This window comes from Coturnix japonica, chromosome 15, assembly GCF_054131305.1.
Source record: "Coturnix japonica strain WE chromosome 15, WE-NBRP24, whole genome shotgun sequence".
Classification (NCBI taxonomy): Eukaryota; Metazoa; Chordata; class Aves; order Galliformes; family Phasianidae; genus Coturnix; species Coturnix japonica.
The window spans coordinates 6,867,070-6,889,501 of record NC_140677.1 but is presented as its reverse complement, the minus strand read 5'-3'; the positions used below and the strand labels follow the sequence as shown (position 1 = coordinate 6,889,501).

At 44.4% G+C, this 22,432-nt stretch overlaps 1 protein-coding gene across 27 annotated transcripts in view; it reads right to left on the bottom strand.

The window, feature by feature from the left end:
- CADPS (calcium dependent secretion activator) overlaps positions 1–22,432 on the bottom strand; it is a 169,058-nt gene that overhangs the window by 56,189 nt on the left and 90,437 nt on the right. For 14 of the 27 annotated variants that reach the window (XR_014934592.1, XR_014934593.1, XM_085516302.1 and 11 more), the window contains exons 12-17: positions 17,719–17,855; positions 12,307–12,494; positions 11,100–11,264; positions 2,823–2,924; positions 1,971–2,034; positions 1,224–1,347 (exon numbers count right to left, since the gene is read on the bottom strand). Coding sequence is in view for 24 of the 27 variants with exons in the window: in XM_085516302.1 (XP_085372428.1) it covers positions 1,224–1,347; positions 1,971–2,034; positions 2,823–2,924; positions 11,100–11,264; positions 12,307–12,494; positions 17,719–17,855 (780 nt within the window). In the remaining 3 variants the exon portion in view is untranslated. The remainder of the gene's footprint in view (positions 1–1,223; positions 1,348–1,970; positions 2,035–2,822; positions 2,925–11,099; positions 11,265–12,306; positions 12,495–17,718; positions 17,856–22,432) is intronic. The other 13 variants (XR_014934594.1, XM_085516311.1, XM_085516312.1 and 10 more) reach the window with 1 other exon arrangement.

Here is a 22,432-nt window from a genome sequence, read left to right as displayed (position 1 = left end):
AGTGCTTATGGAACCTTCATTCCTTCTCTATTTTAGTCACTCATTACCAAGTCAAGAGTTGATAAACATCCTTTTAGTGCCCAATTCTTAAGTGTTTCTCACTGGATGCATAACAATGAATTCATTACCACTGGTACACAATTTGCATCGTTAGACAGAAAAAAAATAAAAATGGAAAAAGAGAGGACATGTCATGTACAGAACCTGGACAATTTGTCATACAACAACCCAATTTTTCACGTAAACAAGAACTAAGAAAAGATCAGAGGGAGCCGTTTTTTTTTTCTCCTCTCAATATTGTCCTAGAGGCGTACAGTGATAATCTCAGCTGTAGGAAAGCTTCACATCACACATGACAGAAACCCAAAGTCTAGAGCAGAACATACCATTCATCTGGAACATACGGGTTTAAGCAATCGCAAACTCGGATACAGTTGGGTAGGAGTTTCAAGTTGGGAACAGCAGCCCACAAAGGTAGCAACATAAACTGATCAACATGTAAAGAACTATTGGATCAGAGTGCTTCAGCTGACACGTATCCTCCAGCAAGCTTTAAAATGTCTTTTTGATGGCTACATGTGTCTCTGGTCACTGGTTATTATTCTCCCATAACTTAAAAGGTCAATAATATCAGCTATGCTGGATTTAGAGTGACAAGAAAGAAATCTGATGCAAGTACGGGACCAACTGATCAATGACTGCTATGCACAGTGCAAAGACAACAAAACACTCCCAGAAAAAGACATTTTAAATTGGCTACAAATGATTAAGCACAGATTAAACAGCTTTTCAGCTTCTTATTTTTCATTTGCTTCCTGAACTCCACTGTCACAAACAATTAGCTGCACTGTACCTTCAGCTGCAAAGATGACAACCCAAGTATTTCTCAATTTGTTCTTTAAAACCACGATGCGAGTCTGAATAGTAAACCACTGGCCAAATGCACTAATGATATTTAAAAAAGAAGAAGAAGGAAAAAAAAAGCTACAGTTCCTTTTAACTGTTTCCCCTCTTTTTTTTTTTTTTTTCTTTCCCCAGAAAAAAAAGATGTTTTACATAGCTTTCACTGCTTCAAAAGCAAACATCACAAAAATGATTCATAATCACATCAGTTTTATTGACAAGTGAATAAATAGCAAATGAGTTTCTTTCAAATAGCTCCCAGCCACAGTTGCCACCTAGAAATATAACAAAAATGTAATTTCACAAAGAAAGAGCCTTACCTTCAATTTTGGCATACTCTGATAGTCGAGTATAATTGACTAGAGCTGCTTGCTCCAAGCATTTACGGATGACTGTTTTTACCTCCTCTTGAGGGACTGGAGTAACTATGTCTTTCATCAGAACCTTGACACAAGAAAATCTGATTTGTTGTGGCATCAGGCACACATAACTGTTTTTTCTCCAAGCCCAACAAACACATCCGTTTCTGCCCCAGTGCTGCGCGGCTCTCGGGGTAAGCACACAATAGGAAGAACCCACGACAGGGTCACCTTGGCCAGACTGAGATGTGGGACCTACCCTTTCCCCAGTGTTCCCTGTCTCTATCTGTATCCTATGGCATGCTCCAAAATCTGAGCTTCCCATTTCTTAGGGCAGGACATTAAGATTTATCCCAGCTTCCCCGGGGCTGGACAAAGTTTGCCCTTCTGATGACTTGGGCTCATGTCTGGGCTCGGCTGCATGGGTTAACAACAAGGCATTGCTTGTAAGGGTCTGCAGCATAGATGCTCATCACAGAGTCAGCCAGTCCTTATGCTGGCACAGTTACCACCTTCAGTGGTGGTAAGGGCAATGCTGCGCCTGGCCTCCAAGCTGAAGCAGGAGAAACCAACAGCCCCACCAATATTTCAACATTAACTACCAGAATTGGACATCCTCTACAAAACAACAGTTCCTTGAGCTCTCCTGGATGGAAAGATTTATGAACGCAGGTAATTTTAACTATTCTTTGTCATTTTTATGCTTACCCTTTCCAGCAGCGATAGAGTGGCTTTTAGTGCACCTTCTGGACGGCCAAATGGAAAGCAGTACCTAGAAAAATCACAGCATGGTGCTATGAATATGCTTTTCCACATATGTCCAAACGATTATCTGGCCCCAATCTTTGTGTTCTTTCCACTGGGTAATTTTCAGAAAGGGCTCACAGTGCAGATGGAAGAAAGCAAGATGGAATCAGAGGCAATGGGGAAGGTCAGCTAGTTTTAGTTTATTAAATCTGGGTGTCACCTGGGGAGTTTTTAGGTCTCCTAAGAGACCTAAAGAGTTAACTACCATCTCCTTGTAAAAATTAAACAAAACTCCAGCCATCTCCAGCTGGAGACCCAGGTTCAAGAGCTCTGGCACAGACCTTGTGTGCTAGTTCGTGCCACTGACCCACATGTGCAACAGAATGAAGCTGGTGTGCTACAGGGGTAGCTTATCCCTTTTAAGGGGGGTAGGCTCTGTCATTTCTGTAATATCAAAATACCCAAAGAAAGCCCTGCCCTTCTGTATGCTAGTAAATACAAATGGCTAATAACTGAGAACAGAAATAAGAGAACAGGGTATTTTGGGGGTTAAATTTTAGAAAAAAAATCACAGCATTTCTCTGCCTACCGAAGCAAGATGGTTTGAAATACCCGTTTAAAGGTTATTTCTTTCAAGTCACTCTCCAGATACAAACACGCTACAGTGCAAGCGTCACTGCCCTGCTCAGGTCTGTGCCGCTTATGCAAGATTTCTGTGTGCATTTAAAACCTGCCTTTTGGCTTTGCTGATTAAAGGAGTGAGTTTGGAGGAAATCAGTCCTCTCTCATTCAGCCTGGAGTCTCTGTCTTTACCTAAAGTGTGTGATCTGATTCTCCAGAAGCACACGCAGCCGCTCCTTGATCTCTTCAAATCGCTCTTTCTCATCGACGGTTACCGTTCCTATCCCATCCGGCCTGAAGGAGAAATGCCATGAATGACTCAGACTCCACCTCACGACCCTGGGAAATCATCTGCGCAGCAAAGCACATGCTGCAGGTTGGGACACAGATGTCACCAGCCATTAGACCCAGGACAGAGCAGGCTGAGACGCAGCAGTCACAGCAGCACAACCGAGATATCAGAAAGCAAGAAAGCAAAAAATACCCCCTCTCGGAACGATAATCTGTAAATGGACACCCCCCTACCCCCCCAACCTCCCATGTTTTTTTTCTGTGACAGAAAAGCCTGAAAAACCAGAATCCCTTCTTACATATAGGTATACAACAAGGAGCGCAACGCCAGCTTTCACAGTGGGATTGGGCTCATTGCTGGCAAAATGTAGACTTAATTTCTGCAGAAAAATTCAGCTGTTAATTTAACATAATTCACAGCATAAAGAATATCGACAACAAGCTTCGAAATGAACAGAATGTAAAATTCTGTATGACTGAATCACCTTATTACAATAATTTCTTGAAGTCAACCATATATTCAATATATTCTGCCAAAATGCACCTAGAAAGTGCTAAGTATTTTTTTTTACCTGAATGATAACAACGAACACATTTTATCACAGAATTTCAGGGAGAATTTGCTACACCTTGGCATTATACTGCGTGCACAGGACTGCATTGTAAGACCCCAGGCACTGGGTCTGCCTCGGGCGCTCCTCATCCATCCGTCACCGAGCACAGTGTGCAACGAGCGCTGCTACGGCTCTCCCAGGCTGGGATGGGTGTCCCCATGTTCCCGTCCTCCTGCCACAGACCCAGCTATAAGCAACCATGCCCTCCTCTTCCCTGCACCCAGACAGCAAATTGTGCAGTGGAGCAGCATGGGCAGAGGAGCCTAATCCATCACCAAAGGGCTCGGTGCACCAGACAATCGGCAGCACCGCTTCCCAGCCCTGATGAGCAAAGTCTGCAGACTTGTGTACTCCTGGGCAACTCCGCTGGCACAGGCGCTCTTAGGTAATGTAAGGCGTCTTAAAATTGAACAAATGTTCTTACTTAAAGGCCTCCTCCAGTGTTCGGCTTAAGCTGCATAAATCCTCAGTACTAGACTGGTTCGGCTATACAAAAGACTTGGCAAGGGATTACAAAGCTTCTAATGAACCTCCTGTCAGGGGTTAATTGGTTGGCTTTATTTTCCTCTTAAAGAATCAAAGGCCCTAAACTTAAAATAAAAAAATACACAACACCAAAAAAAAAAAACAAAAAACAAAACAAAACAAAAAACCAACAAAAAAGCTATAAAAACGAGAAGCAATAAAATCTGTACCATCTCTTCTCCTTGACCCCATATATGGAAATTTCTCAATACCACAAGTGCAAACTCTGATATTCCAGTACAAGTGAACACAATTATAACATTTCAGGAGAGTAACCAGCGAGCTTTATGTGATATTGACTGCACAGTCTCAAAGCACTATCTTAAATAAAACTTAAAACACGGAAAGAGAAAAAAAACAAAACAACTTGAATATCAAGGGATGTACTTAAATTTAAACAGCATTTCATCAGAAATTGTTGTTTGACTGTTTGCCAAATTCAGTTGTGCATTAAGGAAAAAAAAAACGCAAGGGAAAAAGATTTAGGCTAAAACTTGGATAAAATGTCTCATCTGGGGAACACATTTCATAAACATTTTTGGAAGTATGGATCTGGTCTCATTAGTACCTAATTAGGAACAGTTATTTTGAAGAAATGAGCAAGCCACAGGGGAAAAAAAAAAAGCAAAAAATTAGACATAGAGCAAAATTAATGTCTGAAGATGCTCAATACATTTTTCTTCCCAAATTCCATCTAGTTCTTAATACTCTGACAGAGATATCCCTGCCTTTTGTTGTGCTGTGCACCTTGCAGTGCCTGGTTTGCTCCCAGGCAAATGACTCGGGGCAGACGGTGATAAATGCTGTACACGAAGGGCAGGGTTGAATCTCCCGTTTGACTTTTGGCACTCCTGTACCCGTAACAACCGGCGGTGTCACTGGGTTAATTGTGTCAGCGCTGACAAACGAGGTAGTGAAAGCCGCCCACGCTGGCAGCGCTTTGCTGATGGACTGGAAATGGTCTGAAAGTTATGTTACCCTTTGCTGGGTCAACAGCCTCCAACAGGGAGACATCGCCAGGGCACCTGGGTGAGTCTAGGTGAGGTCTGCTCCCTCAGAAGACAGTGCTTACTCAAGGAAAGGCTGCTTTTAAAACTACCATTCGCTCTAAAAGACATATTGAAGGGATTTAACTGGAAGCAAAGCACAGTAATATGTGAGAACCACACCAGCGCTGCACGCAGTGATTGGGCATCCCACTGCTGGTGCTGGTCAAGGCAGGATCAGCGTATGTCTGACAGCGCAGGCAGGCTGCAGCCCTCCCACATGAATTGTACCCTCACTGTATGTGAAGGGCCCGTGTTTCATCAGAAACAAGCATGTAACAAACGGTACAAACACCTGATGTACCACCACCATCCACAACCTGCTTTCACAGGAGGCATGGTGGGTTTTGGAGAATGAAGACCAGGCACAAACAGCCCTGCCCTCACCCACGGTGCCCCTCAGCCCCCACAGCCAGCAGCCAGCAGCCAGTGTGAGGCACGAGGAAGGAGAGTCCATTCCCACCGGATGGCCCACAGAGGACCCACACATGACACAGGCAGCATGCTGCTCTCCTGGATTGTGCTCCAGCAAACTTGAGACAAGCTACAGGTCAGCCGTAGCCATTTTTGGAGCAGAGTGGATGTCTGGAAGGGCCTGCCAAGAGAGAGCCATCACCACTGCAAGGACTCCCTTTCTCACCCAGCTGTGGACTATATTGCATCTGACATGATGAGCATCTCTCGAATCTACCTTTCAAATTTTCGGCAAACCATTTTCTCACTGTCCTTCACAAAGTTGACATTTTCGGCAGCATGATAGGAAAGATGTCATGTCGGCTGCTTTTCAAGTTGTTGTCACAGTGGTTAGCACCAGTTCTGTCATCTTTGCTTTCCTCACAATCCCCCATCTTGAGCCATGTCACAAATAATAATACTTCCCATGTTTTTTGTCAAATTTCAAATACTATAACCCAGCTGCACATCTTCGGATTTACTAGTTATGTTAATCTTGTTGCTCATCTTCTCAGAAGCTGAAGCATTAGAAACTCATTAATTAGTGACAAATGCAGGATATACATAGAACTGGAAAAACACCACCGAAAGCCTTGCACTTAATTCATTAGCTGGATAATTTTAAAACCTAATTAAATATGCAAGTCAAATATACTTTGAAAATGCTATCTTTTTGAGAGAACATATTTATTTTCCCTTTGCAAGAACACAAAGGGTATGTAGCCTAGCATTTAAGATTCACTTCTGTGCTCTAAACAATTCCATTACGCAGCTGGTGGGGCTGAAAAAAATCCACAAGAGAAGTTCAGGTCTCACCAACTTATTTCTGATGCTTACTGGTGATTTCATTTTTAACAGTGATCTCCAGCTCAACTTTTACATTTGATATTTTATCTGATGGGCAGACGCGCCGACTCCTCCAGCAAGCAGCATTTCTGCAGCAAGGCTGGCTAAAACACAGCCAGAGGAAACGAATGCGCTCACAGTCTTAAACCACATCCTTGTAACACTGAGCTAAGCAGGGATGGGCAATGAGAAAACAGCAAGGTAGTGAAGAATAGTTCTGTGCGTACATGATTTGTGCAGAGCCACAGATGACAAAATGGGTCTGAACCTATGGGGTCAGGTCTGCAAACAGAACAAACACCGCTATCTAAGTGGGGACACCAGCTCATTTGATTCTCTACAGTTCATGGACACTCGAGGTGTGTGGCAGAAGTTGTGGGCAGAAAGGGAAGCAGAAGGGCAAAAAAGGCAAGAAAAATAAATAAGGAAATTTTTAATTATAAGTAAACAAGTTTTGAATCGCTCCTTCTGCTGCAGATGCACTATCTTGGCTCAAAACTAGTCAATTCCCAACGTAAATATTTCACACGGAAAGTTTTAAATGCTGCTTTCCCTATTCCCCATTGTTTTTAAGTTATAAACCATGAAAATAACAACATCAACAAAGCAGGTGGTGAAATTCAAAAAAGGGGCTGCAATTTAAACAGCGAAAACGGTAGTCCTTGTTTAGCTTGGACGGTTTGTACAAATTCCAGAGTTAATTATAAATTATAATTAGGACCTGTGATCCTAAGGCCACTGCTTTATTCTACTAGCCCCGCCTCCCCCCATGCCCTTTTCTAATTATACCCAGTGCCCCCAGGGCTAGTTATGCTGCTAAAACAAATATATCAAAATGATTTTTAACAAAGACTAATATATGAAGCAATAGCATGCATTTGTATGCAATTATAAATATACAGTATAGCTCCAGTGGGTTAATCTCTTTGACATAAGCCTGTACGAAATACCATGGCGGCTCACGAATGGAAAGACAGATCATCTTTTACACCTTTTATGTTTAACTTGTCTACACTTTTTCTACTGGGGAAAATATTGCTTACACGTAGCAAACAGATCTTTGCACGCACTGTGAGCCCTGGCATTCACAGCCAGCGAAAAAAAAACAATGTCAAAAACTGATGCAAATAATTTGATTTTTTAAGTAACAACTCAAATATAAAACACGTGCTGCCTTCAGCTCCCTTGCTGCTTGCCAGGTGCAGCACATATGAGCCATGCAGTAAACACGGATGATTAGCGCCTTGGACAGCGAGTGTCAGGATGGCTTTGGGAGGCTGCCTGGCGGGAGCTCACAGGGGGAACTGGTGCTGGGCCACGTCAGGATGCGGGACCACAGCTGGTGTCCCGATCTCCTACATCGCCCCTAGTAAAGACTACCTGAAAGAGCCCACCTGGTTATGCCCCTTCAAAAAGCTTATTCAGCCAACACCAGTTTGGCCCAGTGTCCCTTTCTTCTGGGAATTCACACCAGCTGAAAGCCCTTTGTTTGGCTTATTCTGCCGCCCACTCTCCTTCCCTCCACACCACCGCAGGTGCGAGCCTCTCCATCCTCCCAGCCCGCCTTCCTCATGCTCCCGCTCCCCTCCATGCCAGCGCCAAGTCACGGCTCATCGCTTCCCATGTGCCATCCACACCCCCGACGCCACACGGCTGAACCGAATGGCTTCTGAGCACTGCCATCCCACACCTATTGCAACGCATCACGTCAGCCCCAGCCGTGTGTCTGCCGGTCGCGGGCGATGCCGGATTGCATCCGACAGACGGCCGCCACGCACGCTGTGTCATTGCAGGGCTGGCGCGACACGGAGCCGGCACCTAACGAGGGGTTATGGTGTTACGCCCTGCAAGGTCTGCAGACAGGGCTGCTCATCTGAGCGTAGGGATGTGTTGATGTATTTAGCACTTCTCTTCGAGGACCAAAATGCCCTGTTTTGTTGGTTTGGATTTTTTTTTTTTAAAATTTAATTTAAAGTCATGGTATGGAAATCTTGCCTTTAAATGGAATAGACAGATGCACAATTAGAAAATAAAGGGAAAACATATGAAAGTGTTAACGCAGACTTTTTGAGCCTCCAAGGTCTGTGACAATAACATTATTTCTGGTTTTATGCTGTAAAACACAGCTCACAGAGGAAAGCATAGGTCAGTGACATACCAGCATACTTAGCAGAGAGACTTGGTGGCGTCGCGACTTTGGGTAAAAGCCACTGAACAGCTCACCAAGAAGGATGCTATCAGACTGCAGGAGATTCAGGCCAGCATCGTGATTTGGATAAGCTCAACGTCTGCTAACACTTAGCACACACACTATCAATATTTTACTTTTATCTGTAAAAGATTCAGATTAGCAAGGATAGAAAGAGTCCTTTTTGGTGCTAATCTGAAGAAAGTTAGGCATGGAACTCTGCTTTCTTTAAACCATGCCAGTCTATTGCCTATGGCACTTTTTGGAGGACTGTTGGTAAAGGAAAGCATGGCCTCGATGTGATACTCATCCCAGAAGCACACAGACAGTGTGTCAGTGACCAAGTGATGCGATGTGTTCCTTGCATTTCATGCATGTACAGACATCAGAAATCATAAAACCTCACATAACAGCAGAATTTCACAAAGGCATAAGCGATACCTGGTGGGTAAAACCCTGCTATGAAATTGCTGGTGGCCACAGCAGTGAAAAGCCTTCAGTTTGGGCGTGTAGCAAGTACGGAGGGAGCAGAAAGAGCTGAGTATTCAGCAGTGTGTGCTTGCCGGCTGCTGGCCCCTGCCCTTTCGACAGCACAGTACACACAGGTATCTGCAGGAGGTGAAACTCAGGACATGCAATTTACATTTAACCACGTTTCTTATTCCAAAAAGGAAGAAACTGACAGAAAAAAACCAAGGGGACTGTCATGCAAATAGCAGTGATTTACAGCCTTCTTTTGGAGAGATTATGTCGGGCTTTCAGGGCTCTGAATAAGCTACAGGAGCCCAAAGGGAGGCAAAAAAAAAAAAAAAAAAAAGAAACCCTATCAAAAGCACCAGGGCTCCAAACCAGCCCCAAAATCGCATTGTGACCGCGTCACCTGCCGTGGCGGCGGGGTCAGCCCGGAGCTGGAGGTGCAATGCCACCCGCTCCACCCGGGCACGGCGGTGCCGGACAGGCGAGGCAACGCGCCCGCACTGATGCCTGTCATCCTGTCAACCCCGAGCTCCGGGCTGTCCCCGGCATCCGAGCGCCCCGCACCTCCCCGCTGACTGCGAGCGACTGTTGTCTCGCTGCCTGACCTTACAGAAACGCGATGCAAACAGACAGCCCACCTCAGCTCCATCACTGTCTGCTGCTAATACAGGAGATTGATAGCCACATGAAATTATCTCCCCGCTCGACCTTCGGTGCTGGGTGGCATATTCTGACTGACAGCCAACCTCATTCTGAAGAAATCAAACTACCCAACTTCTCTTCTCTCTCTCTCTCTTTTTTTTCTTTTTCTGTCTAAAAAGTGAAGTAACTTCTTTTTATAAAGAAAATCAAATCAACACTTTCTCAGTTTTGACAGAGGAAATAAGCCTTTCTTAAACAGAAAGATGCCTCCTAACTTGAATCCTCCCCCTGCACTGGAGCACACAGATAGCAGTGGTACCCGGCATACAAGATGCTCCATCAAAGTGCTGTGTGCTTCACAGTCCCAAGCATGGGCGTGCTCCCATCTCTATCAAACATACATGGGAAATTTTCCTCTATAGGCTTTCTGGGCAGTGCATGGCCCCTGGCTAACCTTAGGCAATGAATGGGTATGGTACGTGGGAGGGAGGGATGCAGAAGAAAAGAGAATCCAGCCCTACGCACACCGCAGTTGCCAGTAAGCACTGTGTGGGTTAATATCAGCTTCCCTGTGCGCTCTGCCAGCCAGCTCTCAAACGCACAGTGTAAGTGGCCTAAACAGCGCTCTGAAAAGAAATCACAGCTCTTCCACTCAGCCACTAAGATTTCTATTAGTAGAAATGAAAGAAAGGGGGTCACATTTTCTCCTGCGGACCCCCTGTGGTTCTCTGACTTCCTGACAGCAGACACCACACTACTCGGTTTCTGTACCTATCTCTTCACCACACCGTGGTCCTGGCAAGAAGCATGATGCCCCAGCAGCCCTAAGACAAGAAGATGGCCACAACTGAGAGGGAATATACCCCTCAGCCATTTGGTTTGGAGTCAGCCATCAGCCAGCCATAGCTAAGATGGAGAAAAGCAAACAGTTCCCTTCTTGCAATATTTTAAACAAATCTACCAGACCAGGTTCACAAAGCTGCATGTTTGGAAGCACCCGGCTGTGTCCCAGCAAAGCGCAGCAGCCACCCACATCTCTTGGAATCCACAGAGGCACAGCATTGGAGTCTGCACAATAGGGCTTAAGGCACCATGGCACCTTCAGATGCATCCTGAGGCTCTGTTATGCTGAACCGTGAGAAGTGCTACATTAAATAGCCATGACCAGTAGCCAACTTCCTTTTCATTACACAGCTCTGGAAAACAGGATTTGTCCCAGGTCCCATCTCCAAACCAAGGGAACACACTCAGTTCCTTGAACACACCTGAATCACACTCACCCCTAACCCCTGCATGCTACAGCCCTGCAGCCTGCCCAATGTGCTCGGTGACCGAGGAGCTTGCTGCCAGCTACAACACACTGCTGTGCACTGCGTGTTTCACTTACCTTTTCGGCTCTGGATTCGGCTGGGATTTGGAATCTTTCCTTTTTTTGGACTCCTTTTTGGAATCCTTTTTTGTCTCCACTTCAGCAGCGGAGGGCTGAGACACTTTGCCCCCCTCGCCGTCTGCGCTTGGCTGTGACCCGCCAAGCAACTCTGCCATGTGGTGGCTTTGGGGAGTGATTGGGATGTGCGGGAGGGGAAGACCAGCAGCACAAGTGGAAGAAACAGAAGAAAACATGAAATAAAAACCACAAAGCAAAAGAAAAGGAAACTAAACTGAAAGCAAATAAGTGAAATCAAAGAACAATTGGCAAAAGATGGAACAAACGAGTGAAAGAAACTCATAACTGAAAAAGAAACTAAGGAAGCAAAAACTTGGTTTCCATGACAAGATGTATGGAACTAACTGCAAAGCAAGCGGCAGACTTGCAACGTGAAACCTGGGCAGTATGTGTCATAATTCAGGATGTTATTTACCAGAGCATTTATGAAAACATGTTATTATTTTATAACACTCCTTTCTTCAGCAGCACGTGCAGGAGAGATACCAATATCTCCAAGTATATAATGTAATTTAACAGGGGGGAAAAAAAAGCAGAAAAAGAAGCTGCAATACGTTACAACAAAATGAATAGAAATGGAAAAAGCACAGCTCCACTCCCTGCCATCAAAGACTTTCCACATTTGAGAGAAAGGGCTACTGCTGAAACTGAAATTCCTTTGCAATAGCAGCCAGATAAAATTCCCAATTATGCCTGAGCAATGCAAGGGCTGACGTCGTGCTGCCGATCAGACAGAGGTGCCCGAGGGCTTCGAGCACTTCTGAACACTGAAGTTTGATACTGCTGAAAATTTCATTGCTGCAACTTGTCAGATCCCCTTGTGCAGTAATTAAATCAGTGCAGGATATTGCTTACACCCATTACATTATATTTGACCCACGACTGTCACATGTACTTCAACTCTATCCTGTCCAGAAGGGCATCTAGCAGGTGTCTGGGTAAGAAAGTTACCAACCTTTTCTCTGGATCCTCTATGTGCATTTGTATTGCTTACATTAAACAAGCAATGAAACAAACAAACAAACCGACTATGCCACTAGAAGCGCTGCTGCCAAACATCCAGCGTGAAAACATATCCAAGGAAACCTATATCTGACAAAGTCATCCCTTGCTGGCAGGGAGCTGCTAGCCAAGAATAATTCCTTACCTGTTGCCATGAACATGTGATGCACAAAAGGCAAAGCTGTAGTGAAGTAAGGTGGGGTCAATCATAGCTCCGTTTTCTGCGCGCTCTAGCAAATCTCTGAGGTAGCAGAGATGTCTGTGACAGCCTCTCACTCCATTACGTGCACAATACTCATCTAGCACAAAGACCTGGCCAGGACTAAACCAGCCCTGTTTAGAAATAAAGAGACTTGATTTTAAATATAAGTTATTAAATACAAATGCTATCAGATTTGGAAGTGTAGTGGTCAACTGTTCTAATAAAAGAAATACAAACCTAAGGCTACATTAAGAAAAAAGGAGAGAGGTCATTCTTAAACAATACAGTTTGCATATCATCGCCTATCACAGCATATATTCAGTGCAACTGTTAACAAAAAGATATTACTCTACCATTAACAGGAAATGTCATTTAAAATGCTGAAAAGTGAGGCCAGTTCATGTCAGTGCCTAACAAAAAAAAAAAAAAAAAAAAAAAGAGAGAAAAAAATGAAAGAAAAGATTCACACCTTTAAAGAGATGACAAAGATTAGATTATTTAAGCAACATGAAACAGTAATCTCATTTTGGGGAAGAGACTGCACATTTGGCCAGGAGTGAGAAGAGTGATCTTAGGGAGAACATGGAGGATTGCACTGAACGACTTCTCTTGCATTTGGCAAGTAGGAACGTCCTGAAGATGGAGGAAGGCAGATCCACAGCATCAGAAGGACATTTCGTGTCGTTCTCATTGTGTACCCTTGGAGACGCGCTCAGTTCGCCCACCACCTGGCAGGCCAGCGCTCCTCAGCATCGCAGCAAGTACAGCTCTTTCAGCTTTCTTTGAGCATCCACAAACCTCCAACAATTGTTGTCCACCAGTCCTAAGGGCTTGGTGACATAGGTCCATGCTCCCGAGGAGGACTCTCTGCCCCATGAGGGGAATGCACAGCACCCAGTGAATGTCCCGGGACAGCCAAAGTGTGTCTCTGCCTTCAGCGAAGGCGCTAGCGAGAACGAGAATATTCTTTAGATTGCTTTTCAAAACGCTGCAAAACCGTCAATATTTACATGGAAATTTGGGTGCTAAACAATTGCTAAGACGCAGCTCTGGAATGCATCAAGCTGCAAAATCTTTCATCGTTTAATTGAAAAGTTCCTGCAGCGGGCGGGAGAGTAGTTGAGGCAGAGCACTGCCCCTATAGGCAACTTCTTTGCCACCCCATCTGTTACCCCAAATGCTACATCTTAGAAACAACACTGCTGTGAAAGATTAAAATATATTTTCTACCACTCAGATGACACCAAATCTTTTCTAGATGCCAAAATAGCTGCTTTGAAAAGAGTTGAAGAAATATCAATTAAGAGCTCAAAGACATAGAGAAGGATTTGCTCATCCTTATTGGGCCAACTCCAAAACAGATTGAGAAAAGAATTAAAATAATGAGGGGAAAATGATAGATATAGGGAGTAGCTACAATTCTGGGATCACTGGAAGTGCACATTTCAAAATGAAGATACAGAACAATGCAGATGGGACAGCACTCTGGAAGGCTATTTTTTGGGAGGGGTATATTTGCTTTCACTGCTTTTTACTGATATTTTTGCTCGCTTTTTGGTTAGAGGCATTGTGCTTGATTCTGGATTTCTTTATGTTGCCTGTTCGTTACATCCTCTGACCATCTCCTCACCTTGCCTCTTTTCTCTTAAGCCCCTGGTAATTAGGAACGGGAAAAATATAGAAATACCATAACTGCTCTGAAATAGATAAATGTGTGGATTTGGTTACCAGGGTAGAAATGCAGTTTAAATTGCTGCATTCACCTGATATATAGAAAAGACTCGATCCTTCCTACAGGGTGAAATCTTCGCAACACTGACATCAGTGGGAAGGACGGCACTAATTTCGCTGGAGTCAGCTATCAAGACCATGGTTTGGGGTGAAGGAAGCAAGAGGCTGGATATGGTGTGTTCCACACTGCTCCCCTGCACCAGAGCTCAAGAAGTGCTAGCACTTGATCAGACAGAAGAGATGGGGTGAACCCTCAAGATTGCCCCCCTGGTGCAACACAGGGAAGCCTGAGCAGAAGCTCAGAGGTTCAGTAATGAGCCTCATACCTTGAACCTCACAAGAGCACATGCAAGGAAGCCATGGGAGGATCCAGACCAAGGAAGACCAGAAGGTTTCCCTTTGCATGGCAGAGATATGAAATAAAAAACTCAAACCTGGATGGAGGTACAAAGGGGCAGCAAGTGCTGCTCCTCATAGACTCAGAAAAAAAAAACCCCAAAAACCTAAGGTCTGATGAAAGGCTGTATTCAGACAAATCCCCCACATCTTCAAGCTGATTCTGGCTCTTGATGAAGATTTGCCTGGCACAACCAACTGTCACCCTCCCAGCCTGGCAAACACAACTGGCAGTGACACACCGGATATTTCATCCAACATGGCTAGGTGTAGCTCAGTTTGGTCTCTCAGATGGTCTTCAGCGGCACTGAGAAAGGCACAGTGGACGCTGGAAGAAGGCTGAAGAGCACAGTGAGCTCAACTGACTGTGTCTTAGAAGCTGAATGGCACTGAGATCATGCCATGCATCCCTGGCACCAGCAGGGAGTGCAGCAGGAGCTTCTGAGCTACGGCCTGTCAGGTTTGGTGAAACGCTGGAAAACTTTCAAAATGGCAGAGTGCAGTTTCTGTGAAAATGAGGATTTTTGAGGGAAAATTTTCACTTGCCAGCACTCGTGTTTTCTCATTCACCGTGGGGAAAAAAAAACACCTGGATAATTTCATTTTGGAGGCTTGCTTTATGGGCCTTCTCATCTGACTCTTTCACCCATTATCTCTGCTAGGCTGGGCATTCTGGAAGACCACATCTTGCTATAAGCTGGGTGTTCTGATGTGAATTCCATGAATCCTGACACAACTGCTGCAGCAGGGATCCAGCTGGATGAGCTGAATGAAGGTAGTAAGTTGGGAAGTGTAGAAAGGAAGGCTCAGAAATAGCTTGTCCATGAAGATAGGAATGAAGATCCATGAATGCGTGGGGTTGATATAAGGCTGGAAGAGTTACATACTCTTTTCCTATCAGAAAGTCCAGGAAGAGCTGTGAAAGCAATTGTGCATTCAGCTTGTGGTCGATGGGCAAGAGCCTCAGTAAGCAATGCCGACAACGCTCTTCCCCTTTCCCAGCACAGTGCTCTCTGCCAGCAAACATCACTTCTGCCATAGCTGAGATTAGTCAGACAGCCTGTTTGTTTTCATAGGGACGCCTGGCTCAGCCAGCGAGTGGGCTCACATTAACATTGTTTAACCTGGTTCCATGGAAGGGAGGCAAAGCTGAGCTATTCTCCGTGTCAGGGTAAGCCACTGTGTCTGGGTAAGTCTTCCATGGTACCTCCAAGTCAACGTTGGAAAATAAGATGTAGGACAAGGCAAAACACTTTGGGACTTGCACATGAACATCCTGTAGGAAGAACGATTGCTCAGCAGCACACAGAGCAGACAGAGCAGGTTTACCAAAGGCTCACAACTCCTATAGGCAAGCCAGCACGATGAGATCATCAACTTCCCACAAACCCCTCAAGAGCAATGAGAGCTCCATGCGGTTGAACTGAAATTTTGAGGCCAGACTGATTTAACTTCACAATCAGGACAAAATCACACTAAAAGAAAGAAGCATGTGAAATCCAAGTGTAGGTGAACACAGCCCATTATTCTCTTCTTCATAACACTCTGTAATGGGTGATTTGAAAGAAGATTGTTAATTGGTGATGCTCTGCTCTGAAGAGGCACAAGTCTTGGTGCTGAAGGGGACGCCATCACTCCAGTAGCTTCTACCAAGAGACCTAAACATCTCAATAACAAGCAGATGTATGGCTGGTGGATGTCTTGAAGAGAAACATTGTTAATAATTTTCAGCCATGGCCTTGTGACTATCCTTCAGCCATGAATTTAATTAAAAGGCCACAGGTTCATCACTGGGCCCGAGGCTGCACAGAGACAAACCAGCTGCAAGCCAACCTGTCAGACATGCATGGATGGGGATGGTCTTCCTAGAGCCAGCCATGCGTGGGGAGCAGAAGCTGCATGCCAAACCTACTGCCTGCTGTAGCAAAGTCCTTGATGGAGCTGGTGAGAAACCCACTGCAGGTCACACAGTTCTCCCACCAAGCCTACTCACACCATTTGGGTACCTGGAGCCTTCCCTCAACCCATCCTTACCTCAGGGGATGTCCACAACCATTCCTCCTAGCCCTGCCTATCATTAGGAAGGTGGTAACAGCCTACTGCTAATGGCATTTACTGGATCTCAGTCTTCTTGAGATCAATGAGTGCGTGTGGTCCTGGGAGCTGGGCAGATGAGAGGAGCACCATGGTGGAGGGGCACTTGAAGGACAGGATTTGATCAGGACAGGCCTACTGGCAGCTACTCAGTTGTGTTCCCAGTTTGTTGCTGTTAAAAGAAAGTCACTCAACAGTGCCAGATCCACAGACTGCACAACTGGCTAAAGGTGGAGACTATCAGGGTGGTTCTTATGCGGGAGAAGCCAGCAATGAAACCCCAGTGTGGAGACTTGCGTGCAGCAGGTCAGGGTCTGTCTCACACCTTTCATGACAGGTCCTGCATTTCAGATCTCATCCGAACCCTCTAGAGAGGCTTCATTCTGTTGTTTTCTCAAAAACTAAGAGCCTCTTCAAATCCACTCACCAGATCACTAGAAATTGATTGTTCATGTTGTATTGCTAAAAGTTATTTGTCATATAAACTCTCGCTAAGAGCCACCAAGCACTGCACCCAGCCAAAAATTACAAGCTGTCATGGAGCATCTCCGTGCCACTGCCATACAGACGATGTTATACAGCAATGGCCTGAGAGCTGCAATCTTTGCTAATGGAACAAACATAATGGGCATGCGACTACATGAGCAAGGGCTGATTGCAGGATCCCTGCAGCTCTCCATCTGGTCCCACCTGTTACCTGCTCGGGATCCCTGCTCATACCGAGACACAGGGATGGGCAACAGTTATTCCTGGTGTGACTCCATTGACATGGGAGGTGGTACCAGACCGTCATTCTTCCCCTGCTCTTTCATCCATAACACTCTGGAAGGCAGTGTGGGAGGCTGCAAAACACTGCTTCTGTTCTCTACTGCACATCCCCACACAGGAGTTTATCTTTGCAGGAAGAAACATTTTAAACATTGCAAACAGAAATTATAAAGACAGTGCTACTGGAGAAGAACAGCAGTCAGTTCACTGGAGGTAGCCTCTCAAAAGAAAATACCTCTGGCCCAAATTCAAACCTGGTGCAAACAGAAGTGAATCTTCCAGCAATGGGGGATTAGCCCCCAGTCGTACTAGCTTTGATTTTGCTGCTTGGTGTTTATATCACTAGAGACCAAAGAATATACTTGCCAGACAAGAATAGGAATCATTAAGTCTGTGGTCCAAAGTGAGGCGCTGAACCATCTCAAAGAGTGAAGCGTGGTCAAAGTTACAGGGATTGGAAGAGATAAATTCATCCATGCCATGCTTTTGAGCTCTATCTGCATCTGTTCATTTATACATATAGAGAAAGACACCATTTAGAGAGATATAACATATTTTAGTTGACAAAAACAACAGAAAAATATACAGTATGAAGCATGAAAGCTAAATATCTCCTCTTCCCTACATTGCCATCAACTTTCCTCTTTGCAGGCTACACAGTACACTCTTCACCTCCCATTGTCAACTTGCATCATTTCTGGACAATCTTATTGCATCAGGCAAAAGATTTTAGAGTTAACATCCTGTCAATGGCTCATTACAGTGCATTTATTCTGTACTTAAAAACAGAACACAAACCCAATAACTTATTCTGTATCTTACAATAGGCTACGAATTAACAGAGTTTTGGCTCAGATAAGTAAATTAGCTCCTATTTAGTTAGCTGCAGTTAATTATAATAGATTCTGCCATTCTAATGAAGTTAGAGCTGTAGCATTTTTCTCTATATTTACTAGGTTTTCTAGGTATCAAACCAGTTACGTTGCTCTTTATTCAAATGCCAATGTTTGTCTCCCCGTGGCAATTTTTTGCTAATGGCAACGTTAAATGCTACCTCAAAGAAATAAAAAGATGCTCTTTTAAACATCGCTAATAAGTTAAATTGATGTGTAGTTTGTTAGCACTGAGAAAGTAACCTGATAGTGTGCTGGAGCTGCCAGTCATCCTGACAGGGACAGAATTCCCTCTGCTCGGATTCTGAGCTGCCATTTTTGGGTGAATTAACAGTCTCACCGTACTCACACTTCTCTGCTTTGGTGACGTTTATGGGCACTAACTCCTAGCAGCTAATTAATTAAACTCAACGTAGTTAACTAAAAGTACACCGGTTGAAATGAAGCCACTGATCCAGCCTGGGTGCGGCCAGCCAGGACCCCGCTGGGAGCAGCCTTTGTTCCACCAGTGACCGGGGAATTAAAAGACACCTTTCACTCGGTTTTGTCTGTGCTCAGCTTCCTACTATATGGGTTCTTGCCAAATCCTCGACAAATAGAATGGGATTTAAATCCTTCCCCTGTTTATAGCCTCCTAAGGGAACTGGGTGGCCTTGAAACAATGTGGTTGAAAGGACACAAAAATGCAGTTTTCCGCAGTAGTACTATAAGGTAACTGTATTTGTTTCAAAACAAAATTGCTCTTTACCAGATGAAACAAAAATCCTTAATTAAAAAGAAAAAAAGAAATAAATTAAAAGGAGCTTTAAATGATAATGAGATAGTATTCTTTTATGTATGTTTTATTTAACTATTTATATTAATCTGTGAAGGATGGCATGCATTCCTAACTGCCTCGCTCATGTCTGTGCTCTCAGATATTGCTGATCATTGGAAGCAATCTTTGCATTTTCTGTATAGTCTGTCGTTAGCTATATACAAACTATATAAATAACATCACCCACTGGAAGGAAATCAGACAAATTAAAACATGTAACATTTCAATTAGCTGCTAGCAATACTTAATTCAGCAGTAGCTGGCAATTTTCCTCACTAAAACCCTGCTGAATAAATGCTGATTTCAATTTCTTTCACCCCAGCCTCCCCCCCACCCCTTTTTTAACAGCCAATTCTATGCATTTTGCTGGTCCATTCCTCTATTCCATCCCATGCACTGACTCCTTCTAGCCCCCCCCCCCCCCCCCCGCCTCTCTCTGCTCCCAATTCCTCCCCTCTGCCTCCTGGCAGCTTTGTGCATTCAGTGCAGAGGAAACAGCACTGAGGTGGAAGCACCAGGGCTGGCTCTAAGGACAGGGACAACCTCCTCAGTCAGAGCATCACTGCCACAGCAAAGCCAGTCTCCAGCTTTCCGCCCCATCATCTGTCCCTTTGGGCCAAGATCCATCTGACAGAGCTCACTCTCAAAGAGTTCCCCCCGTGCTAGTTTTGACCTATCCCTAGCACCCACAAAATGCTCTAGCAGATATTATCAGGCTATTTTTAATGGACTGTTGCTCTCCCGGGTTCCTCGGAGTTGACTGCAAGCTGACAAATTGGCTGGAGGCCTTAATTTGCCAGCTTCACTCAGAGATTTTATTACTTTTCAATTAGGAGCCCTGATACACTGTCAATCCTCTTGCTCTGCAAGCAAGGCTCTGAGATTTGAGTAAATCAGCTGGAAATGTGAAGAGTCCTCTAGCCCTTTAGCTGGTGAACTTTCCTGAGCAGATGTGCGAGAAAGCATGTTGGAAATGATTTTTTTTACTCCAAACTAATCAAATTCCTACCACTTTGTGTTCTCTGAGCAATTTCATGGCAATTGCTGAGAACTGGCAGAGCACTTGAATGGCTCATGACCATCCATGCTCAGGGGCAACTGTATTTGTGCTTATCAATTGTGCACATTACTGCACTGGGCACCTACTGGAAGGCCCATTCCCCCAAACCTCCCCAGCTCAGAACATCTATTGGAGAAGGAGGAACTGAGCATGGCACTGCATGAGCTTACACGACCAAGATGCACTTCAAGGAAGTACGAGCACAAGTTCTGCTTGGTCGGTGATTCAAAGCATGGTTCTCTGACATGGAAAGGAAGAGGAGCAGCTCTCCATGCACCGTGCTGCAGGTCCCACACCCCAAGTCCCCTGGTGCTGGGCTGGGTGTACACCTACTGCGGGGCTGCAGCAGGTGTGGTGGAACAGGAGATGTCTGGAGGATGGTCAGACACACACAGAGTTCATTAAAATGCCACATCTGCACTGCTCTAGAGGTTTAAAAGTCTTAACAATATCCAGGAGCAGGTTGCAAAGGACAGTCGTACTCTAAACAGCTTCCTTTAATTATCAGAAAATAAATGTGAAATCTGCAATTTGTTTTTCTTTTTGATTTCTCCAGGGGACTCGATTTAAAATGGAATTTAGGAATTGAACTTTACTGAAAGCATTAAATCCCTAGAAAACACAAAAAGACAAGGAGGGATCTAAATATATTGTTCCTCCACTCCACAGAGCTGAACTGTGGTTTAAAATTATGTCGACATCTGCCTATAAAGTTTTATATATAGTCCACCCTTGTTCAAAATGCCTTGCACAGTTTAAAAGAGATTTTTTAACAAAATGGGAATGGCTAATATTTGTACCCAAACTGTACGGCTAATTTGTAAGTACTTTAAATTAATTGTTTCACTCAAATACAGCTGCTTTTTTGACCCTACTCCAATCACAAAGAAAGGAGAAACCAAAGAAAGAAAGTTATACGATGCTCCAGTAACTTACAATCCCTTTCCAAGGTGCTGTGCCAAGCTAGCTGGTGCTCCTTTGTTCGGCTCCCAGACAAAATGCTGCTGCAGGCCCACAGAAGTTATCTTACATATTTAGACAAGCTGCACACAAGTGCAGCTGAAAGGTGCTCTTTGGTGGTCTCAGAAGGGAGGCTGCGAGGAGAGGTAAATTGGCAGCACAGCCTCCGCAAACCTTTCTTCTTCCAAACTACAGACCCCGGCTTTTGTGTTACACTTGGGAGCTTACATTATTGTCTCCTCTTAACTACTGCCTTTTTCATTTTGCCTATCTTTATCCAGTTTGCATCTTACACCGAGTCCATTAACTAGCCCTCCGCCAAACACACACCCTGTGCAAGTGTTTGAAATCAGAGCCGCCAGGATTTGCCAGCGCCGGGAACACAAAGATTTAAACAACAGCAATAATGAAAAACAAAGGACTGTCCCACCATCTTGCCCTGTTAGGGCTCTCTTCTAACTGTTGTTTAAAAAGAGAGAAAATCATCAAATCTTTCAATCTTGGCTTTTCCTTTTTTTTTTTTTCTTTTTTTTTTTTTTTTTGAATGTATTTCACCGCCCTCTGCATTTTTTTGGCTGCAATGATAATTTTGGCAGATTTTGCACTTAGAGCAGTGAAGTTAATAATGGGGGACAAGCTCCATAAAAGAATTCTTGTTATAAAAGGCTGCAGGTAGCCATTTTATTGTAAGAATTTTTTCACTCGGGATTTCTTTCTTTTCATTAATGAATGACTTTTAGTACCAAAGGCAACTTAAAAATCCAGTATTTAAAACACATTCGTTGGTTAAAAAAAAAAGACAAAAAAAAAAAAAAACAACAAACAAAAACCCAAACCAAACCAAAAAAACAACAACCAAAGAACTGTAAATTAAAAGGTGACTTTGTATCTTACTCATCTGGAAAATGTGTGCTTGTCATATCTGCTTGACATTACAAGAATGAAGATGTGGTTTGGACAGTAACAAACAATGACACTAGTCAACCTCATCAGGAGACATGAAATAAAGGAATGACAATGATTGATGGCAGCTATTCATTTACAGATACGTCTGGAAAAGTCTTCACTGGCACAGTTGGGCAAGTGGAAGAAGTTCTCTGGGCTTGGGGGCTCAAGAGCAAAGATGTGCTCCTATGAGCTGCCATAGTGTGGGCTGCAACTTGGGATGGAAGCACCGAGCAGAGCAAGGGGTTTCCTTAGCCAATATCGATGTTCTGGGGGAAAATCCACATGCTGGGCTTAAAAATGCCCGGGTGCTGGTGAGGAGCCAGCTGCTGGCAGCCAGGCTGTGACTTACCCATCCCCTCTCGGCAGCACCACGGCACGGCTTCTCCAAGAGAGCCCCTGCAT